General features: G+C 57.8%; 1 protein-coding gene across 3 annotated transcripts; it reads left to right on the plus strand.

Moving 5' to 3' along the window:
* The first annotated feature begins 660 nt into the window (after nt 1–660).
* PES1 (pescadillo ribosomal biogenesis factor 1) lies at nt 661–14,193 on the plus strand. 3 transcript variants are annotated; one of them, XM_027566306.1, is made up of 16 exons: nt 731–769; nt 3,657–3,736; nt 4,335–4,445; nt 4,670–4,823; nt 5,937–6,046; nt 7,429–7,600; nt 7,821–7,910; nt 9,861–9,977; nt 10,070–10,144; nt 10,292–10,381; nt 10,525–10,655; nt 10,781–10,906; nt 11,037–11,221; nt 11,669–11,925; nt 12,075–12,236; nt 13,692–14,193. In XM_027566306.1, exons 6-16 carry the CDS (start codon nt 7,478–7,480, stop codon nt 13,773–13,775), a joined length of 1,440 nt encoding a protein of 479 aa, XP_027422107.1. In that variant the 5' UTR covers nt 731–769; nt 3,657–3,736; nt 4,335–4,445; nt 4,670–4,823; nt 5,937–6,046; nt 7,429–7,477; the 3' UTR covers nt 13,776–14,193. The 3 variants fall into 3 exon arrangements, with proteins under 3 accessions (XP_027422105.1, XP_027422106.1, XP_027422107.1); XM_027566304.1 differs by lacking the exon at nt 4,335–4,445 and having other exon boundaries at nt 661–769; XM_027566305.1 differs by lacking the exon at nt 4,335–4,445 and having other exon boundaries at nt 661–769; nt 12,078–12,236.
* The last annotated feature ends 1,628 nt before the right edge of the window (nt 14,194–15,821 follow it).

The raw sequence follows: 15,821 nt of genomic DNA on the forward strand, positions 1-15,821 counted from the left end.
TTGTGGAGTCTTAACAACTGGGCCGCCAGGGAGGTCCCTAAATGGGCATTTAAAATATACAGAACACGAGTTCTGTAACTCTGCTTGGGCTTTCGTCATTTTTCAACCCTCTTCTAAGGCTCAGAAAGTATAAGCGGCCTCTCGAATCTCTCCACCTTTGTGAGGAAAAAAGTCGGCTTGTGTTCTACGTATACCCGGTAACAGCCGCTGGACACAAGGCAAAGCCAATAGCGGAGAGCAGCCTCATTTACCGCCCAGGCAGCCTCTCAGACTCCCGAGACTAGTTCCGACGACGCCCAGCAACCGCTACCATAACAACGCAACCCGCTCCCTCACCACAGTACGCGGTTCCCCTCTGCATCCCAGAAGGCGCTGCGCCGCCTCTAAGCCTTCCGCCCCCTTCCATCCCAACATGCAACGGGGCTCTAAACGTCAGCGCGCGTCATCAGGATGGTTATAAAAACGCCCGAATATCCGCCTTTACTTAAACATTAAAAATGCCTGTAAGAGGCTCATAGATAGGAAAGAGGCCGAAAGATCAGTCTTAGCGATTTTTTTTTTCAGGCGGTTTAGTTGTAAATTTCAGGAGAAATGTTCCATCTTTCCCCAGATTCGCTCAGGCACCTCGTTGGGCAGCCCGTGAAGGCCGGCGGCGTGGGGGCCTCGGGGCCCTACTCGGGGCACGTGTGGGAGGAAGTGGCGGTGTCTGTCCGCGCGGCGCCTGTAGACCATCCAGCGTGGAGCTATGGGAGGCCTGGAGAAGAAGAAGGTGATGGGCGAGAGGCCGGGGCAGGGGGCTGGGGCTGCCCTAGGAGGTGGGGGACGGGAGCGATGGAGCCTGGGGATTCCCCGGCCTTGGACCCTCGTGGGTGCAGAAGCGGCTGGGATCAACACGACAGGAGACAGCAGCCAGAAGGGATCCAATGATGGGCCGGGACGGCAGTACTCGCTGTGAAATCTGAAAAAGAAACCTGGGGTAGAGCTGCGAAAGAGAGTTGAGGTTACCAGGCAAAGCTCCACCCCAAAACAGGCCGAGCTGGCCTTTTCATTACTGAAAGTGATGAGCCGTATATAGAGCTCACCGTTTTGTCGAGTTCATCGTCTCTGAGACTAGTGACTCCCTTTTTTCGTTGAATCAGGCCTTGTTCTAGATATTGGGGATGGAGATATAAACAACCAGATGTGGTCCTTGCCGGAGTTCAGTTTCTTGTGGGGAAGTTGGACACTAAAGTAAACGATCAAATGAAATGGTCACAAACAAGCCTGGCAGGGGAAGTCTAAGTGCCAAGGTCCTTAGATGGAAAGGGTTCATTGTGTGCAAGAAATCAAACGATATCAGGATGGCCCAGGAATAAGTAAACCGAGGGAGGAGTGGGGCATCCGGTGAAGTTGGGGTTGAACGGGGACCGGGTCATGCAAGGCTGTCAGGCACAGTGAGGAAACGATTTTATTCAAAGTGCAGTAAGAATCAACTAAAGGGAGAGAATGTGATTTATTTTTCAAGGAGTTGTTCTTGTTTCTGTATGGAGAATCGTCTTGGTTGTAGGAAGAGATTAGAGAGGGGATGAGGAAGATATAGTTGCCTCAATTGTTTCTTTCAGCTTGAAAGTTTCTACCACAGATTTGTTGTTGTTTGACTGCACCTGGTCTCAGTTGCAACCTGAGGAATCTTCTTTATGGAATGTGATATCTTTAGTTGCCGCATGGCAACCCACTCCAGTACTCTTGCCTGGAAAATCCCATGGACAGAGGGGCCTGGTGGGCTGCAGTCCATGGGGTCGCTAGGAGTCAGACACGACTGAGTGACTACACTTTCACTTTTCACTTTCATGCATTGGAGAAGGAAATGGCAACCCACTCCAGTGTTCTTGCCTGGAGAATCCCAGGGACGGGGGAGCCTGGTGGGCTGCCGTCCACCAGGGGCCGCACAGAGTCGGACTCGACTAAATCGACTTAGCATCAGCAGCAGTGAACTCTTAGTTGCATGTGGGATCTAGTCCCCTGACCAGGGATCGAACCTGGGCCCCCTGCATTGGGAGCATGGAGCCTTAACCATGGGACCACCCAGGCAGGTCCTGACTGCCAATTTGTTTTTAACCCAGCAGGCCTTGAGCACCTAGAAAGTGCTTGCAACTGGAGCTATAAAGATACAAGATAGCAAACCTGAGCTTGAGACACAGATGGAGACATGTCAGTGGATCATGACAATTTTTAAGGCTGTGACATTTAAAATTTGACATTTGAGCCAGATAACTGTTGTGGGGAGGCTTACGCTGTGTGTTTGTAGGATGTTTAGCAGTGTTCCTGACCTCTTACCCACTAGGTGCCAGTAGCACCTAACAGCCCCAAGTGCAGAATCCATCCCCCTGTACACCCGGGGAGAAAAGTCACCCCAGTTATCTTTGATTATCTCCTTAAGATTTGAAGGACAAGAATGGTGACAGTATGGCATAGGGCAGTGGAAAACAGTTTTAACAAAAGCAGAAAGTCATCTTTGTGTCCCCAGGATTTGGCATGGGCCTGATCCCCAGTAGACAGGTAATAAATGTCTAAGGTTGTGAATGAAGGCAGGGCATGTTTTGTGACTTTGGGGTTAGTCATAACATACCCGTTAGGAGGCTCCGGGCTTATCCCTTTAGAGCTGGACCTGGCCATGGAGGTCTATCCTGTTATAATCCCGCAGAAGACCTCGTTGGGAAAGGATGTGCTTGGTTACATTAGGGAGCTGGTACAGTGTGCTGCTGGTCTGTTGGGCTACAGAGCTTTGCGTGAGGCCGCATCTAGTGCTGCACACACCCAGGTGACTGCACAAGACCATATGGTCCAGAGGGCAGGTAGAGACCAGGCCTTTTGTATTACCCTCCTAGCGTCTAGCTAAATAAACACTTGGAACATAGCATAGGTCTTACGATTGTCTGCTGAATGAATGAATGACTGGGGAAGGAAGGAGGCCGTGTGGCCTAGATTGTGCATTTTCAACCAGACAGTGTCATCTTCAAGGGAACAGGAATTGGTTGGGGAACATGTTAGATATTACAATGATGTGTGCCCCTCTGAAGGACCACATTACTTAAAGAGATCTGTAGTATACCTATGGTGTTAACATTTTGGGAGGCTGTGAGAGAGGGTGATGAAAGGGGAGAAGAGGTCTAACAAGGCCTCCAGTGGTGGAAAGGGTGGTTAGAACGAAAAAGAAGTTGAGAACCCTGGCTTAGTGGACGAGGCACTCAGGCTCTGGACTGGGACCTAGGTCTGAATGCAGCCCCAGCTCTTAGAAAGCTGTGGACCCAGGTTCGTTATTTTTCTGAGCCTGTTTTCCCCCCGTGTGAAATGAGAATTTTAACGGCACCCACCTCACAGTGTTGTGGGGATTAAATGAAGTAGCGTGCAAGTCAGCAATCATCATGGTCGATATTAGAGCTACTGCCAAGGGCTTGGCGTGGCACCTGCTCCACAGCAACCTCGCGGTGCCTGCATCACACAGATATGTGTGCCCTCCGTGCTGACAGCTGTAAGGGCCGTGCGGGCACGCTCCCTCCCCGCGGCCTCTTGGCCACGAATCCAGAGCAGTCGTCGCCTTTTGCATGAGGAATGTCCAGAAGTGGCTGTCCGTCACTGCAGCCATTGCTAATGGAGAATTGATTTTCCTCCCCAAGTATGAACGAGGTTCTGCCACCAACTACATCACCCGAAATAAAGCCCGGAAGAAGCTGCAGCTGAGCCTGGCCGACTTCAGGTGAGCAGTATGACCATTTTGCCTTCTTATCATTCGTGTGTTCACTGGAGTAGCGCTTTGAATTTCCCTCGAGGGCTTTTCTTTTGCATTCACAATTTGAGTGACTGTGGTGTAAGAAGCCTAGCTTTCAATCTGTCTCAGGTCTCAACACCCCTTTCTTCCTCAGCTTAATCATTCTAGCTTTTGATTTAAAGTGAGAGACGTGGGACTCTTCCTTCTAAACACTGAAACACTTAGAGGCCATTGTAGGGTTATTTATTGACCTAATATCAATGCTGTGTCCCAGGGAGTAGGGAGGTCTGGGGAGAGGGAGAGAGACTGGGCAGTAGCCAGTTGGGTGGAGCAGCCAGAATGCACAGCGTTTATTGATTAAGTTAATCATCTTAGACCAGTGTGATGCCCTAAAATTGATTGTAATAGCATCATCAAAGATTACTAATCACAGATCACCATAGCAAATATAATAATGAGGAAAAGTTTGAAATATTATGAGAATTAGCAGAATGTTTCAGAGGCACGAAGTGAGCAGATGTTGGCTCTGATAGACTTGCTGAATGCAGGGTTGCTCAAACTTCCAATTTTTTTTTTTTTTTAAAAGGCTGTATATGTGAAGTGCAGTAAATGCAGCACAATAAAACAAGGTGTGCCTGTGTGTGGCTGAAACACTGATTTCTCAGCAAGGCCTTTCTTGGCTCCCCTTGTAAAAGAGGTACCTGCATTGGCCCCTGTCCGTATTCCTGCTGGTCTCCTTTCTGGTGCCTCGGACATTTTGCATGTGTTTGTCAGGAACTTGTGACGGTCAGGCTCCTACCTGAGGATGTGAGCTTTCCCAAGGGCAGGGCTCCTGTGTTCTTGTTCACTGTGGTTTTCCAGGCCCAGCATGGCCAGTGCTCAGCATGTTTGCTGATAGAAGGAATGGCATTTGTCTTCCAGGCGTCTGTGCATCCTGAAGGGCATTTATCCCCATGAACCCAAACACAAGAAGAAGGTTAACAAGGGCTCCACGGCAGCCCGAACCTTTTACCTCATCAAAGATATCAAGTTCCTCCTCCACGAACCCATCGTCAACAAGTTCCGAGAGTACAAGGTGAGGCTGGGCTCCGGGGCCTGCAGGGGGCCCTTCCCAGTTCTCTGGAGACCTGCTAACACTGATCTCGGGCAGGTTGTTTGATCTCTGTGAGCAAGTCTCTACAAAGGATGAGGTAATTCTACCTCCAAATTGTGTCGGGGGAATTGACTGAGCTCTTTCTGTGTGGAAATCATTTACACAGAATCTGGCCAATGATTAACACTTTACTTGTCATACCTTTCCCCTAGTTCTTTTGGGAAAAAGTAAATTAATTGCCTGTGAGGCAAAGATTGTAGTCTTTCGGGGTCTCTCTGGTGTATTTTCTGCTCAAAGAACCCCATCTGATTCAGGTTCTTTCTGAAATTGCTCCCAGGAGATCAGGCTTTTCATTCCACAAATAGAAACCATTAAATGCTTAAATACCATAGAGAAAGTAGAGATCTAATTATACCAAACACAAATAATTGAAAGTAGACTGCTGGTACTGTAGCCTTTGCCGAGCGACAGGGCCAGGCTGAGGGGTGCAGCTGCTGGTGGCCCTCTCCGCAGAGCCCACCAAGGTGCAGCTGGGGTTTGTGGCCTGAGTTCACGACAGTGGGCCCCTCGTGGGACTGGTCACTGCTCACGACCACAGTGGAGGGGGCCTCCGAGCATCTGGGGAGCACAGAGGACAGGCCTGCCCTGAAGTGCTCAGAGGGCGCCAGCTGGTCAGTGAAGAGGACTTCCCGGGGCCACCATTGGCCTCAAGTGTGTTTCCTCCTGTGGCCCAGCCCCACACGTGGGCACATGGCTTGTTTTCACAGACACACGGGCTGGTGTTTCTGGCCTGATCTCCTGGCCCTGACCTGCCTCACTTTTTGGTTGGAAAATAGGGCTGAAAATGTCAGACTTTCATGTAAACATGTGGAGTCGCACATCTGAGTGCTTATCCCTGTTCACCCATCAACAGTGTGGCAGGCTGGGTTGGGTTTGCTGCTCCGTGGAGGTGGCCGAGGGGGCAGATGGTGCCGGCAGACAGCCGTGGTTGGCTTCTGGTGGCCTTGGGAGTCCCCCCAAAGCCAAGCATCCCTCCCCCACAGAAGGGCTGTCCAGGAGCCTCTGGCCCGCATCAGCGGTCTCCTCCTCCCCCAGGTGTTCGTCCGGAAGCTGCGGAAGGCCTATGGGAAGAGTGAGTGGAACACGGTGGAGCGTCTGAAGGACAACAAGCCCAACTACAAGCTCGACCACATCGTCAAGGAGCGGTGAGCGGAGCTGTGGCCTGGCGCTGGGGGCACAGAGGGGAACGCAGCCGAGACCCCACCCCCAGAGCCAGGAAACAGCCCCATGTTGTTCTAATGGTTGCAAGTCCACACGAGTGCCATGGGGATGCTCTCTGTGAAGGGAGCCGGATGACGCGTGAGTTACAGGCTGGTCAGAGCAGGTGTCTGCAGGCAGGCCTGAGACAGCCAGGGGAAGTGTAGTTCAGGAGGAGCAAACAGCAAGTGCATCTTGGTGAGAGAGCCAGGGTCCTGGGGCGCACGCGTGCACGGTCAGCCCTGGGAGTGTGGCTCGACGCCTCTGATGTCAGCCGTTTCTTGCCCATCCTTCTCCACGGTCCCCCTCCGTCACTGACTAAATTGGGGGGACGCTTGGTAGTGTCTGGAGACACTTCCGGTTCTCATGACTAGGATGGCAGGGGGGTCTCCTAGTATTTAGGGGCCACAGATGCTGCCCAGCCCCCTGTGGCACACAGGGCAGCCCTCACCACCCAGAACAACCTGGCCCAAAGTGGCAGCTGTGGTGAGATTCAGAAACCCAGGGCTCCCTGAACGTCTGTCTTTCTCTTGGGGGCTGTTGGCCCGGGAGCACTCAGCTCCGGGCCGGATGGACTTGGTCTTGTTAGTCAGGCCAGCCCTGGGCCAGCCAGCTGAGCAGCAGCCCCAGCCTGGGAGCTCGACGGCAGGCGTTCTCACCCCAGCCCTGCGGCCGCAAGCTGGGCGGCCCAAGAACAGCTCCTGCTCCGAGCGGGTCCTCCGCTAACAGAGAGCTGGCGAGTGTGACACGGCTGTCCTGTGGAAGGAATGCAAACAAAAAGGTGCACGAGAAAAAGCAGGTGTCTGGATTCACAGGCGCACCAGGTGGCAGTGTGATGGCGCTCCCGTCTGCGGCACCCCTCCTCAGCCGTGGCTCAAGAATGAGCGGCGGGTGGTGTTTCTAGGAAGGGCTCGGTGGTGGGGGTGGTCTGTGAGGTGGAGATTGAGGGGACCTGGAAACGTCCAGGGGCTGACCGAGGCGCGGGCCTCTGAACCCGGAAGCCGAGCGCCTCTCCTGTTGTCTCGCGAGAGGCCCCCGCAGGCCTTTCCTCTGTCTCGGGCTGTGTCTGAAGGCCCGGCGCCCCTCCTGACCCTCGGAGCTAAGCGGGCTCGTCCTGGTTCCGCGGTTCCTCCCAAGGCCACAGGGAAGCCGGTGCTGCCAGCCCCGGGGCGTGGCCCGGCTCCCCGTCCAGGAGATGGTGGTGGCCTGGCCGGGCCTGGCGTGGGGAATGGGGCCTCTGGGGTGGCTGACAGGTGGGGGCAGCGGGGTCGGAGGCCCCCCGGGAGCCCAGGCGGAGCGGCCTCGTGAGCGCCGCCCCCCGGCCGCGCAGGTACCCCACGTTCGTCGATGCCCTGCGGGACCTGGACGATGCCCTGTCCATGTGCTTCCTCTTCTCCACCTTCCCGCGGACCGGCAAGTGCCACGTGCACACCATCCAGCTGTGCCGCCGGCTGGCCGTGGAGTTCATGCACTACGTCATCGCTGCCCGCGCCCTGCGCAAGGTGAGCCGGGCCGCCGGCGGGGCCCCACCCCCCCACCCCCCCGCCCCCCCGCCCCCCCGCCCCCCCGCCCCCCCGCCCCCCCGCCCCCCCGCCCCCCCGCCCCCCCGCCCCCCCCCCCCCGCCCCCCCGCCCCCCCGCCCCCCCCCCCCCCCGCCGCCGCCGCCGCCGCCGCCGCCGCCGCCGCCGCCCGGGGGCCTCACGCCGTCCCGCTCCTCCGCAGGTCTTCCTGTCCATCAAAGGCATCTACTACCAGGCCGAGGTGCTGGGCCAGCCGATCGTGTGGATCACGCCCTACACCTTCTCCCACGACGTGAGTGTTCCCCCGGGGAGGGTTTGTGCGGGCCGTGGCTCCCTCTCCAGTTCCTAGAGGGAGTGGACGGGAAGGGGATCGTCCTGTCCTGCAGAGCCAGCTGGGGTCTTGAGTGCCGGCCGGATGGGGTGGTGAGGGTAGGGGGAGTGTGTGGTAAAAAGAGTCTGAGCCAGCCTGACTGCCGTACCTGCTCGCTGGTTGGCCTCAGCACGTTCCTCCACCTCTCTGTGCCACGTTTAATAAGGGGCCTGCACTTCTAAGCCTTTGTCATGAGGATTTGAGGGAGAATAGCTCTCACAGCGCCTGGTCCTCAGGGATCGCAGAAAGAAGAGTGAGCAGCGGCCAGGCCGAGTGCGCCTGTGTGCACGGCCTTACGCAGAGCCCAGCCTGCCTCCGACCCTTGGAGTCCTCACTCTGCTTTCTCTGTCTTTTAGACTGCGGGGGGGGGGGGGGGGGGCGGTTTGGGGCAGGATCCATGAGGGGAAATGCTGACTTGGTCTCCAGATGGGGGTTGTCAGCCCTATAGGGTCACAACTGATTTCTCGTGCGGTGGGCCCGTGTGGGGCCTGCTTCCTGCTTCATCAGAGACCTGGCTAGATGGCGGGTTTGCTGGCCGGGGAGTGGGTGCTCCAGCCTGAGCTCATAGTCGGGGTCCGCTGGGCCCCTCCCTGCTCCTTACTCTGGGCTGGGCTGGGGGGCTGCTGGCCAGAAGCCCTCTGAGGCCCGGCAGTGGGGATCAGCGGCAGCCTCCATGGGTAAGAGGTGCTTGGCCCCCAGCAGCCCCTGTGTCTGCTCTGGGGGCCGGCGTGTGCAAGTCTGTGCTCTTCCCTGTTTATGCCCTGCCCCATCCCTCCTCTCCACCGTCCTTCCTGCCCACCCGCCCTCCTTCCTCAGCCCTCTCCTTCCTGCTCTCTGATGTCCCACCCCCGCGCTGCTCAGACTGGCCTTTGTCTGTCCCGCGGGGGTGAATAGGGCCCTATGGTGGCTGGCCTCCACACAGCTGGCGCTGGGGGCACGGGGGAGGGCACAGGCCTCCCCTTCTTCCTTCCTCTCTGGCGAGCTCACTGACACTGCCTCCGCCCAGCAGGAGGATGGGGGCCCCGGGCTGGGTCAGAGCTGGGGCCCTCATGGCCCCCCCACCCCCGCACACAGCCAGTGCTGGGCTCCCAGCAGCAGAACCCAGGCAGGTAGTGGGGTTCAGGGGGCTTTCGGGCCGTGGGAGAGTCGCTGCTCACATGCCCCCAGGCCTCTGGAAGGACCGAGGTATCATTGTGGGGGCAGGTGGGACTGTGCTCTGTGTTTTTGCCCAGGCAGGTAGCATTTCTCAAGAGCACCCTGAGGCTGGGCCAGGTGGCCGCGGCCTATCCTGGGTCCTTGGGCTGTGCCTTTGGTTTGGGCCTGAGGCAGGGTCATTAGATTCTGAGTATTGGTCCCAAGGGTCCCACCAGGGCTTGTGGGTGCAGTGTGCCATCCGCCCACTGCCCCAACTGCCCCCACCCAGGCAGGTGGGCTGTTTCAGGGCCGCCTTGCCCAACTGGCCCCCAGGTGCTCACGGGCTAGCCCCAGAGAAGACAGTAAATGAAAACTGTGAGCTGGGCAGTGGAGCAGGCGTGAGCGACCTCTGCAGGGATGAAGTCTGACCTGCAGAGTGAGGGGGCAGTGGGCATCAGCCAGTCCTGAGCACCTCAAGACAAAGGCTTCCCTTTCTCACCACTAGCGGGGATCTGGCTCTGGCCTCCAGGACAACCCTTGGGACCTTTGTCCAGAGCCTGACTGGTACCCAGGATGCTCCTGGGTGGGGCCCCCTGGACTCTTCCCAAGGGGCCGAGGTCTGAAGGCAGGGCGGCCCCGAGGGCCCTCCTGGTCCTCAGGCAGCCAGAGCCGCCATCCCGGGTGGTTGTCCGTGTGCTCCTTGCACTGACACTGCCTGCACACCTGCGGTGTCCGCAGCACCCGACAGACGTGGACTACAGGGTCATGGCCACGTTCACCGAGTTCTACACCACCCTGCTGGGCTTCGTCAACTTCCGCCTCTACCAGTCTCTCAACCTGCACTACCCGCCCAAGGTAGGCCCAGCCTCTCTGCCCGCAGGGAGGTGGGGGCTGGTGGGGGCTGGGGCTTCCCCTTCCTCTGACCGTACCCCCACCCCGTTTCCAAGCTCGAGAGTCAGGTTCACACAGAAGCGAAGACCAGCGAGGATGCCTACGCGCTGAACTCGGAGAGCTCTCTGGAGGTGAGAGGGGCTTCTAGCGCTGGCCCTGCGTCCCCCAGAACCCAAGCCCACTGACGGCTGTCCCAGAGTGGTCAGTGCTCTCCCTCCCCACTCTGCCCTCACCCCTGCCCGCGAGCAGCGTCTCTACAGCCCCGCTTCTTTCCACAGAAACTGGCCGCCCTCAGTGCCAGTCTGGCCCGCGTGGTGGTGCCCACGGAGGAGGAGGAAGCTGAGGCGGACGAGTTTCCTGCTGATGGGGTGAGCGCTGTGCGGCCTTCTGGAGGCGGGCTGGGGGCCCTGAGGGGTTTAGGAGGAAGCTGGGGAGGGGCTTGTCTCCAGCTTCTGCCTCCCATGGGGCTGCGGGCGGGCCCAACAGCGTGAGCAGCCCCTCCTCTCGGCAGGAGATGGCGGCGCAGGAGGAGGACCGCAGGAAGGAGCTGGAGGCGCAGGAGAAGCACAAGAAGCTCTTCGAGGGCCTGAGGTTCTTCCTGAACCGCGAGGTGCCCCGCGAGGCCCTGGCCTTCGTCATCAGGTGGGGGCCTGCCCGTGCCGGCCGGGTCCCGCTCTGGACTGGGGACCCTGGGGGAGTGAACAGGTGTGTCCTGGGAGGGTGAGCTTGTGCCTGAGGACCCTTGTGGGCTCCCCCTGTGCCTGTAGGAGTTTTGGGGGGATCGTGTCCTGGGACAAATCTCTGTGCATCGGGGCCACCTATGACGTCACAGACCCCAGCATCACCCACCAGATTGTCGACCGGCCTGGGCAGCAGACCCCGGTCATTGGCAGGTAGGCCCCCGAGGCCCTCTTCCTCCGTGTGTTTGGGTTTCTGGGGGCAGAGGTCTGCGTCCAGGGCCCTGCAGATGCAGCCGGGTCCTCGGGGGCCCCGTGACTCTTCTCCACTCTTGCCCTGTGCCAGGTACTATGTGCAGCCCCAGTGGGTGTTTGACTCAGTGAATGCCCAGCTCCTCCTCCCCGTGGCAGACTACTTCCCTGGGGTGCAGCTGCCCCCACACCTCTCACCCTTCGTGACAGAGAAGGAAGGAGATTATGTGCCCCCGGAGAAACTAAAGCTACTGGCCCTGCAGCGGGGCGAGCATGCAGGTGCGTGGAGGAGGCTGGACCGGGCGGGCTGGGCAGGCTCCTCCAGGCTGGCCTCGGCTCCCGGGGCTCAGCTGGCTATTTCCCTGGTTGGCTACGGAGGTGGCACCTTCCAGAGAACTGGGCAGTCAGTGGGGACACAAAACCTTGTAACCCCTCCTTGGAGTAACATGGCTTAGGAGAAGGAGGTGTTGTGTCCTGGAGTCTCGTGTCACTTGATGTCCAGGGCAACTGAGCAGAATGGTCTGGAAGTTTCTGTGGGAGGCAGCAGAGCTGAGGGGTGGGGGGCCTGGAGCTTGCTCTGAAGGCAGCTGGGCCCGGGGGGAGGTGCCAGGGGGCCGTGGCTGAGTCAGCCCTGCTCTGCCCCTGGAAGGTCTGTATGGGTGCAGGTTCTCACACCGCGAGGGGAAGAGCAGACCCCCAGGGTACAGAATTCTTGGTTCTTTGTAGGAAACTTGAATGAATCTGAGGAGGAGGATGAGGAGGAAGATGACGGTGATGGTGAGGAAGAGGGAGAAAAAGAAGAGGAGGAGGAGGACATGGAGGCTGATTCGGAGAAGGAGGAAGAGGCCCGGCTAACCGCCCTGGAGGAGCGGAGGCTAGAGGGGAAGACAGAGGCCCGGCTAACCGCCCCGGAGGAGCGGAAGCTGGAGGGGAAGACGGAGGCCCGGCTAACCGCCCCGGAGGAGCAGAGGCTGGAGGGGAAGGTACCGGGGTGTGGACCAGGGTCTCAGCCCAGGAAGCGGCCCCACGCCCACCCCCAGCCGTCTTGGTGCCAGGAGGGTGGGAGCCAGAGGGGGCTGGAGGTGGAGTGTGGGGTCAGCCTGTCCCCAGCAGCGTCTTCCTGTGTCCCCAGAAGCCCAGGGTGATGGCAGGCACAGTGAAGCTGGAGGACAAGCAGCGGCTGGCCCAGGAGGAGGAGAGCGAGGCTAAGCGCCTGGCCATCATGATGATGAAGAAGCGGGAGAAGTACCTCTACAACAAGATCATGTTCGGCAAGAAGCGCAAAATCCGCGAGGTGAGTCTCCCCGCCCCACCCCGCCAACCTGAGGCTCCAGATGGGGCCTCACAGATGAGCTTCCAGGCCTGTGGGCTCTCCTGGGCGGACTCTGGGCCAAAAAAAAAATTTTTAAGAGAGTACTGTGTACACCAGAACTTGAATGGGTGGGAAGGTGGCTCACACCTCATGGCCTTTACAGTGATCTGTAGTAACAGACCCCCAGTTTTCTTTTGTGCATGTACTAACACACGGGTGTTATTTGGGGGGCATCATGCCATACAGCCTGGAGGAGGGCATGGCAACCCACTCCAGTAATCTTGCCTGGAGAATCCCATGGACAGAGGAGCCTAGTGGGCTACAGCCCATGGGGTCACTAAGAGTTGGACATGACTGAAGCGACTCAGCACGCACACATGTGCTATACATACAGCACTTCGCTTTACTGTGCCTCACAGATGCAGTGTTTGTTAAAAACGGAAGGTTTGTGGCAGCTCTATGTGGAGCAAGTCTGTTTAGTACCATTTTCCCAGTATTTTCTCGTTTCATGTTTCTCTGTCACCAGTGACATTGGTAATTCTCACAATATTTCACACTTTTTCATTATTATTATTTGTTGTAGTATGTGTGATCAATGTTCTTTGATGTTACCATCACTAAAGGACTACAGTTCATTGAAGGCTCAGATGGTGGGGAGTATTTTTTCAGCAGTGAAGTCTTTTTTAATGAATGATGCTACTACACACTACTTAATAGACAACAGCAGAGCATAAACAGAACTTTTATGTGCCCTGGGAAACCAAAACGTTCCTGAGACTCTCTTTATTTTAATGCTTGCTTTTTTGGGGTGGCGGCTGGATTCAAACCCAGAGTATCTCCAGGGTCTGGTCTGCTTGAAGATCATTCTGCTGTGTTTCTCATTTAGTGTGAGTTGTCCATGGCATCATACAGTGCCTGCTGACAGGATTAGACTGTCTCCCTTTTCTGGTCATTCTCAGAAAACATTCTTGAGCACCTCTCCGTCTTACTTCCAAGTGTCTGTCTGCAGGATAAATTCTTAGGCATGTAATTGCCAGGAGGAAAGATCTGCCTGTTTTGGAAATAGATCATGTCAAATGGCCCAGGCAAAAGACTGCTCCAGGCCAACCCCTCCAGCAGCTTCTGGTGAAGGTTTGAAAGGCCCTTGCATCCCCATGCGAAGCGGGTCAATGGGGCAGTGGCCTTCAGCCCTGGGAGCCTGTGGTCCACCTGGCTTGCTGGTGGCCTGTGAAGTAACAGAGTCATAAAGGGAGAGTGAAGACCCGGTTCCTCACCTGAGGCTCTTTGGATCAATTTGCTTTTTCCCCGTGACAATTTGCCCGTTAGCTTTTCTGGAAGCTCTGCTTTTAAGGGGTGGCCTTGATTAGGAGAAAAGGGAGTCCCCTTCCCACCCTCCTCCCCCCCATCACAGCTTAATCCTCCCCTTCCTCCTTGCAGGCCAACAAACTGGCGGAGAAGCGGAAAGCTCACGACGAGGCTGTGAGATCAGAGAAGAAGGCCAAGAAGGTGCGGGCGCTGTGAGCGGCAGCGGCTTCTCATCAGGCGAGGCCAGCTCGCGGCAGCAGGACTGGGCACAGGCACCGGAGGGCCTGGGCGTGGTGACGGACCTGGACCACATGTTGTCAGCCCCCTCCCCCCTCTGCCGGCCCTGGCCTCCGCTCACACTCTCTGGCGGGGCCCACGGGCAGCCCCGGCCTCCCTTGGATAGCGCTCCCAGCAGGTCTGTGCAGAGGAGAGGCTTCTCTGGCCAGACGTCAGGCTCCCAGGAGCCAAGGGCCACGGGATGGGGGTGGGGGAGCCCGACCTGCCTCTCCCTGACCGCTCCCATTCACCCTGGCTTTCCGCACCCCCTCCCCCACACTCGGTTGGCCCCATGTGTGATGGGCAGAGGGTGGGGAAGCATTTGTTAATAAACAGCTGGAGTTGTGCAGCCAATTGAGTCCTGTGTTCACGAGCTTTCCTGGGGTTGGAGAAGGGCCACCTTGTACCCTGTGCTCCAGCCCTCGGTTCTCACTGAGAGGGGCCGGTCACTGCCAGACCCCTCTGGATGTCCGTGGACCCCACGTTCCAGCCTGGAGACCTTTCCTCTGTGAAATGCTTCCTCACATGTGAGCTGAGAGTGGAAATTCTGGCACCTTTGTCCCAGGCCCCTGTGGTGGGTTCAGTGACAGTGCTTTAGAGACTCGCTAGTATCAGGTGTGTGTGGTACACAAAGCGCTCAGTGCACCCCCAGCGTGACTTATTTCCTGCTGCAGTCTGCCCCGGAGGTGAAAACCAGTGTCTAAGCGTCTGTGGGGCCTGAGTGGAGGGGCCACGGCTTTACCTGGCGGGCTTGTGGGCAGAGCTGCCGGGGACCCCCAGTGTGGCTCTGCCAGCAGCCTGGCTTATAACCTAGGCCGGGCCATCCTTACAGCTTCCATTTGACTCTGGCAGTGCCCCATCTGGACTGCCGGTACCTCATGGCAGAGCCAGGGCCAAAACCAGGGGGCATGGGATGGTCACTCAATCCCTCCTAGGTCAGGCAGGGAGATTCTGAGCCTGCCCCAGCCCCGCTCTGTCTACTGTAGGCCACGTACTGTCAGGAGCAGGGCCGGCGGGGGGGAGTGGGAGTTTGGAACTGGGCTTCTTGCCCAAATCCGGGTGCCTGAGGGCCTTGGCCTTACGCCCTTCACTCTGTAGAAGCGCCCGGGCTCTACAGAAGTCTTCAGGGCAGTGTCTTGAGACCCAGCACGTGCAGGGGGAGGCAGGAGCTTGGGCAGCCTCTCTGGCTGAGGCCGAGGAGAAGCCTGGGCTCCTGGCCCTCGCTGTGGGTGTCCAAAGAGAGCCATTCCACTGACATGCTTCCTAGTGGGGGAGGGGGGTCTTCTAGGGTCAGGGCCTCTGGAACCAAAGTCTGCAGCCCAAGAGATTACTTTGAGCGTGCTTGGGTGCGTGTGCACCCCAGCGCTGTGGAGGCTGGAGAGCCAGCAAGCCCATCAGATACGGAAAAGTTCCTGGCAGTCATGCTGACATGGAATTTTCCCCATTCCAGAGTCGCCCAGTAATGGCGGGGGCAGTGGGGCTCTGACGTGGCTTATGTCCCACTGGGTGACCAGTTGGTTTCACACTGCCCACAGCTGGAGCTGAGCATTCCCAGCTCCAGGGGGGCATGAGTCCCCTTCCTTAGGCCTGATCATCTGGGGTGAAGGAGGAAAGCCTAGGACTGGGAAAAGTCAGATCCTGAGTGGGGTGCCCACATCCTGACGCACTGTGCCCTGCTGGGGACCCTGGGGAGGTGGGGTCAGCCCCTACTCCTCTCTTCCACATTTCAGATGCCAAAAAAACATGTGTCCCCAGTTTGCACTGACTCTGGAGCCCGAGGCTGTACCTTCCATTGAAGATAAGCAACTAGAGTAGCCGCCTCCTCCCCAGAGCTGGGCTGCCCTCACCATCACCACGCCACCCCGTTCCCCAGGCACCCTCGAATCCCCTCCGGGGCCGGGAGATCGGCTGAGCCTCAGGGTCCGGCGGCGGGACAATGGCCCCGTTGGCGCATCCGAGACAAACGCGCCTTGTTGGGCCCGCGGC

Source organism: Bos indicus x Bos taurus, chromosome 17 (assembly GCF_003369695.1).
Source record: "Bos indicus x Bos taurus breed Angus x Brahman F1 hybrid chromosome 17, Bos_hybrid_MaternalHap_v2.0, whole genome shotgun sequence".
NCBI lineage: Eukaryota > Metazoa > Chordata > Mammalia > Artiodactyla > Bovidae > Bos > Bos indicus x Bos taurus.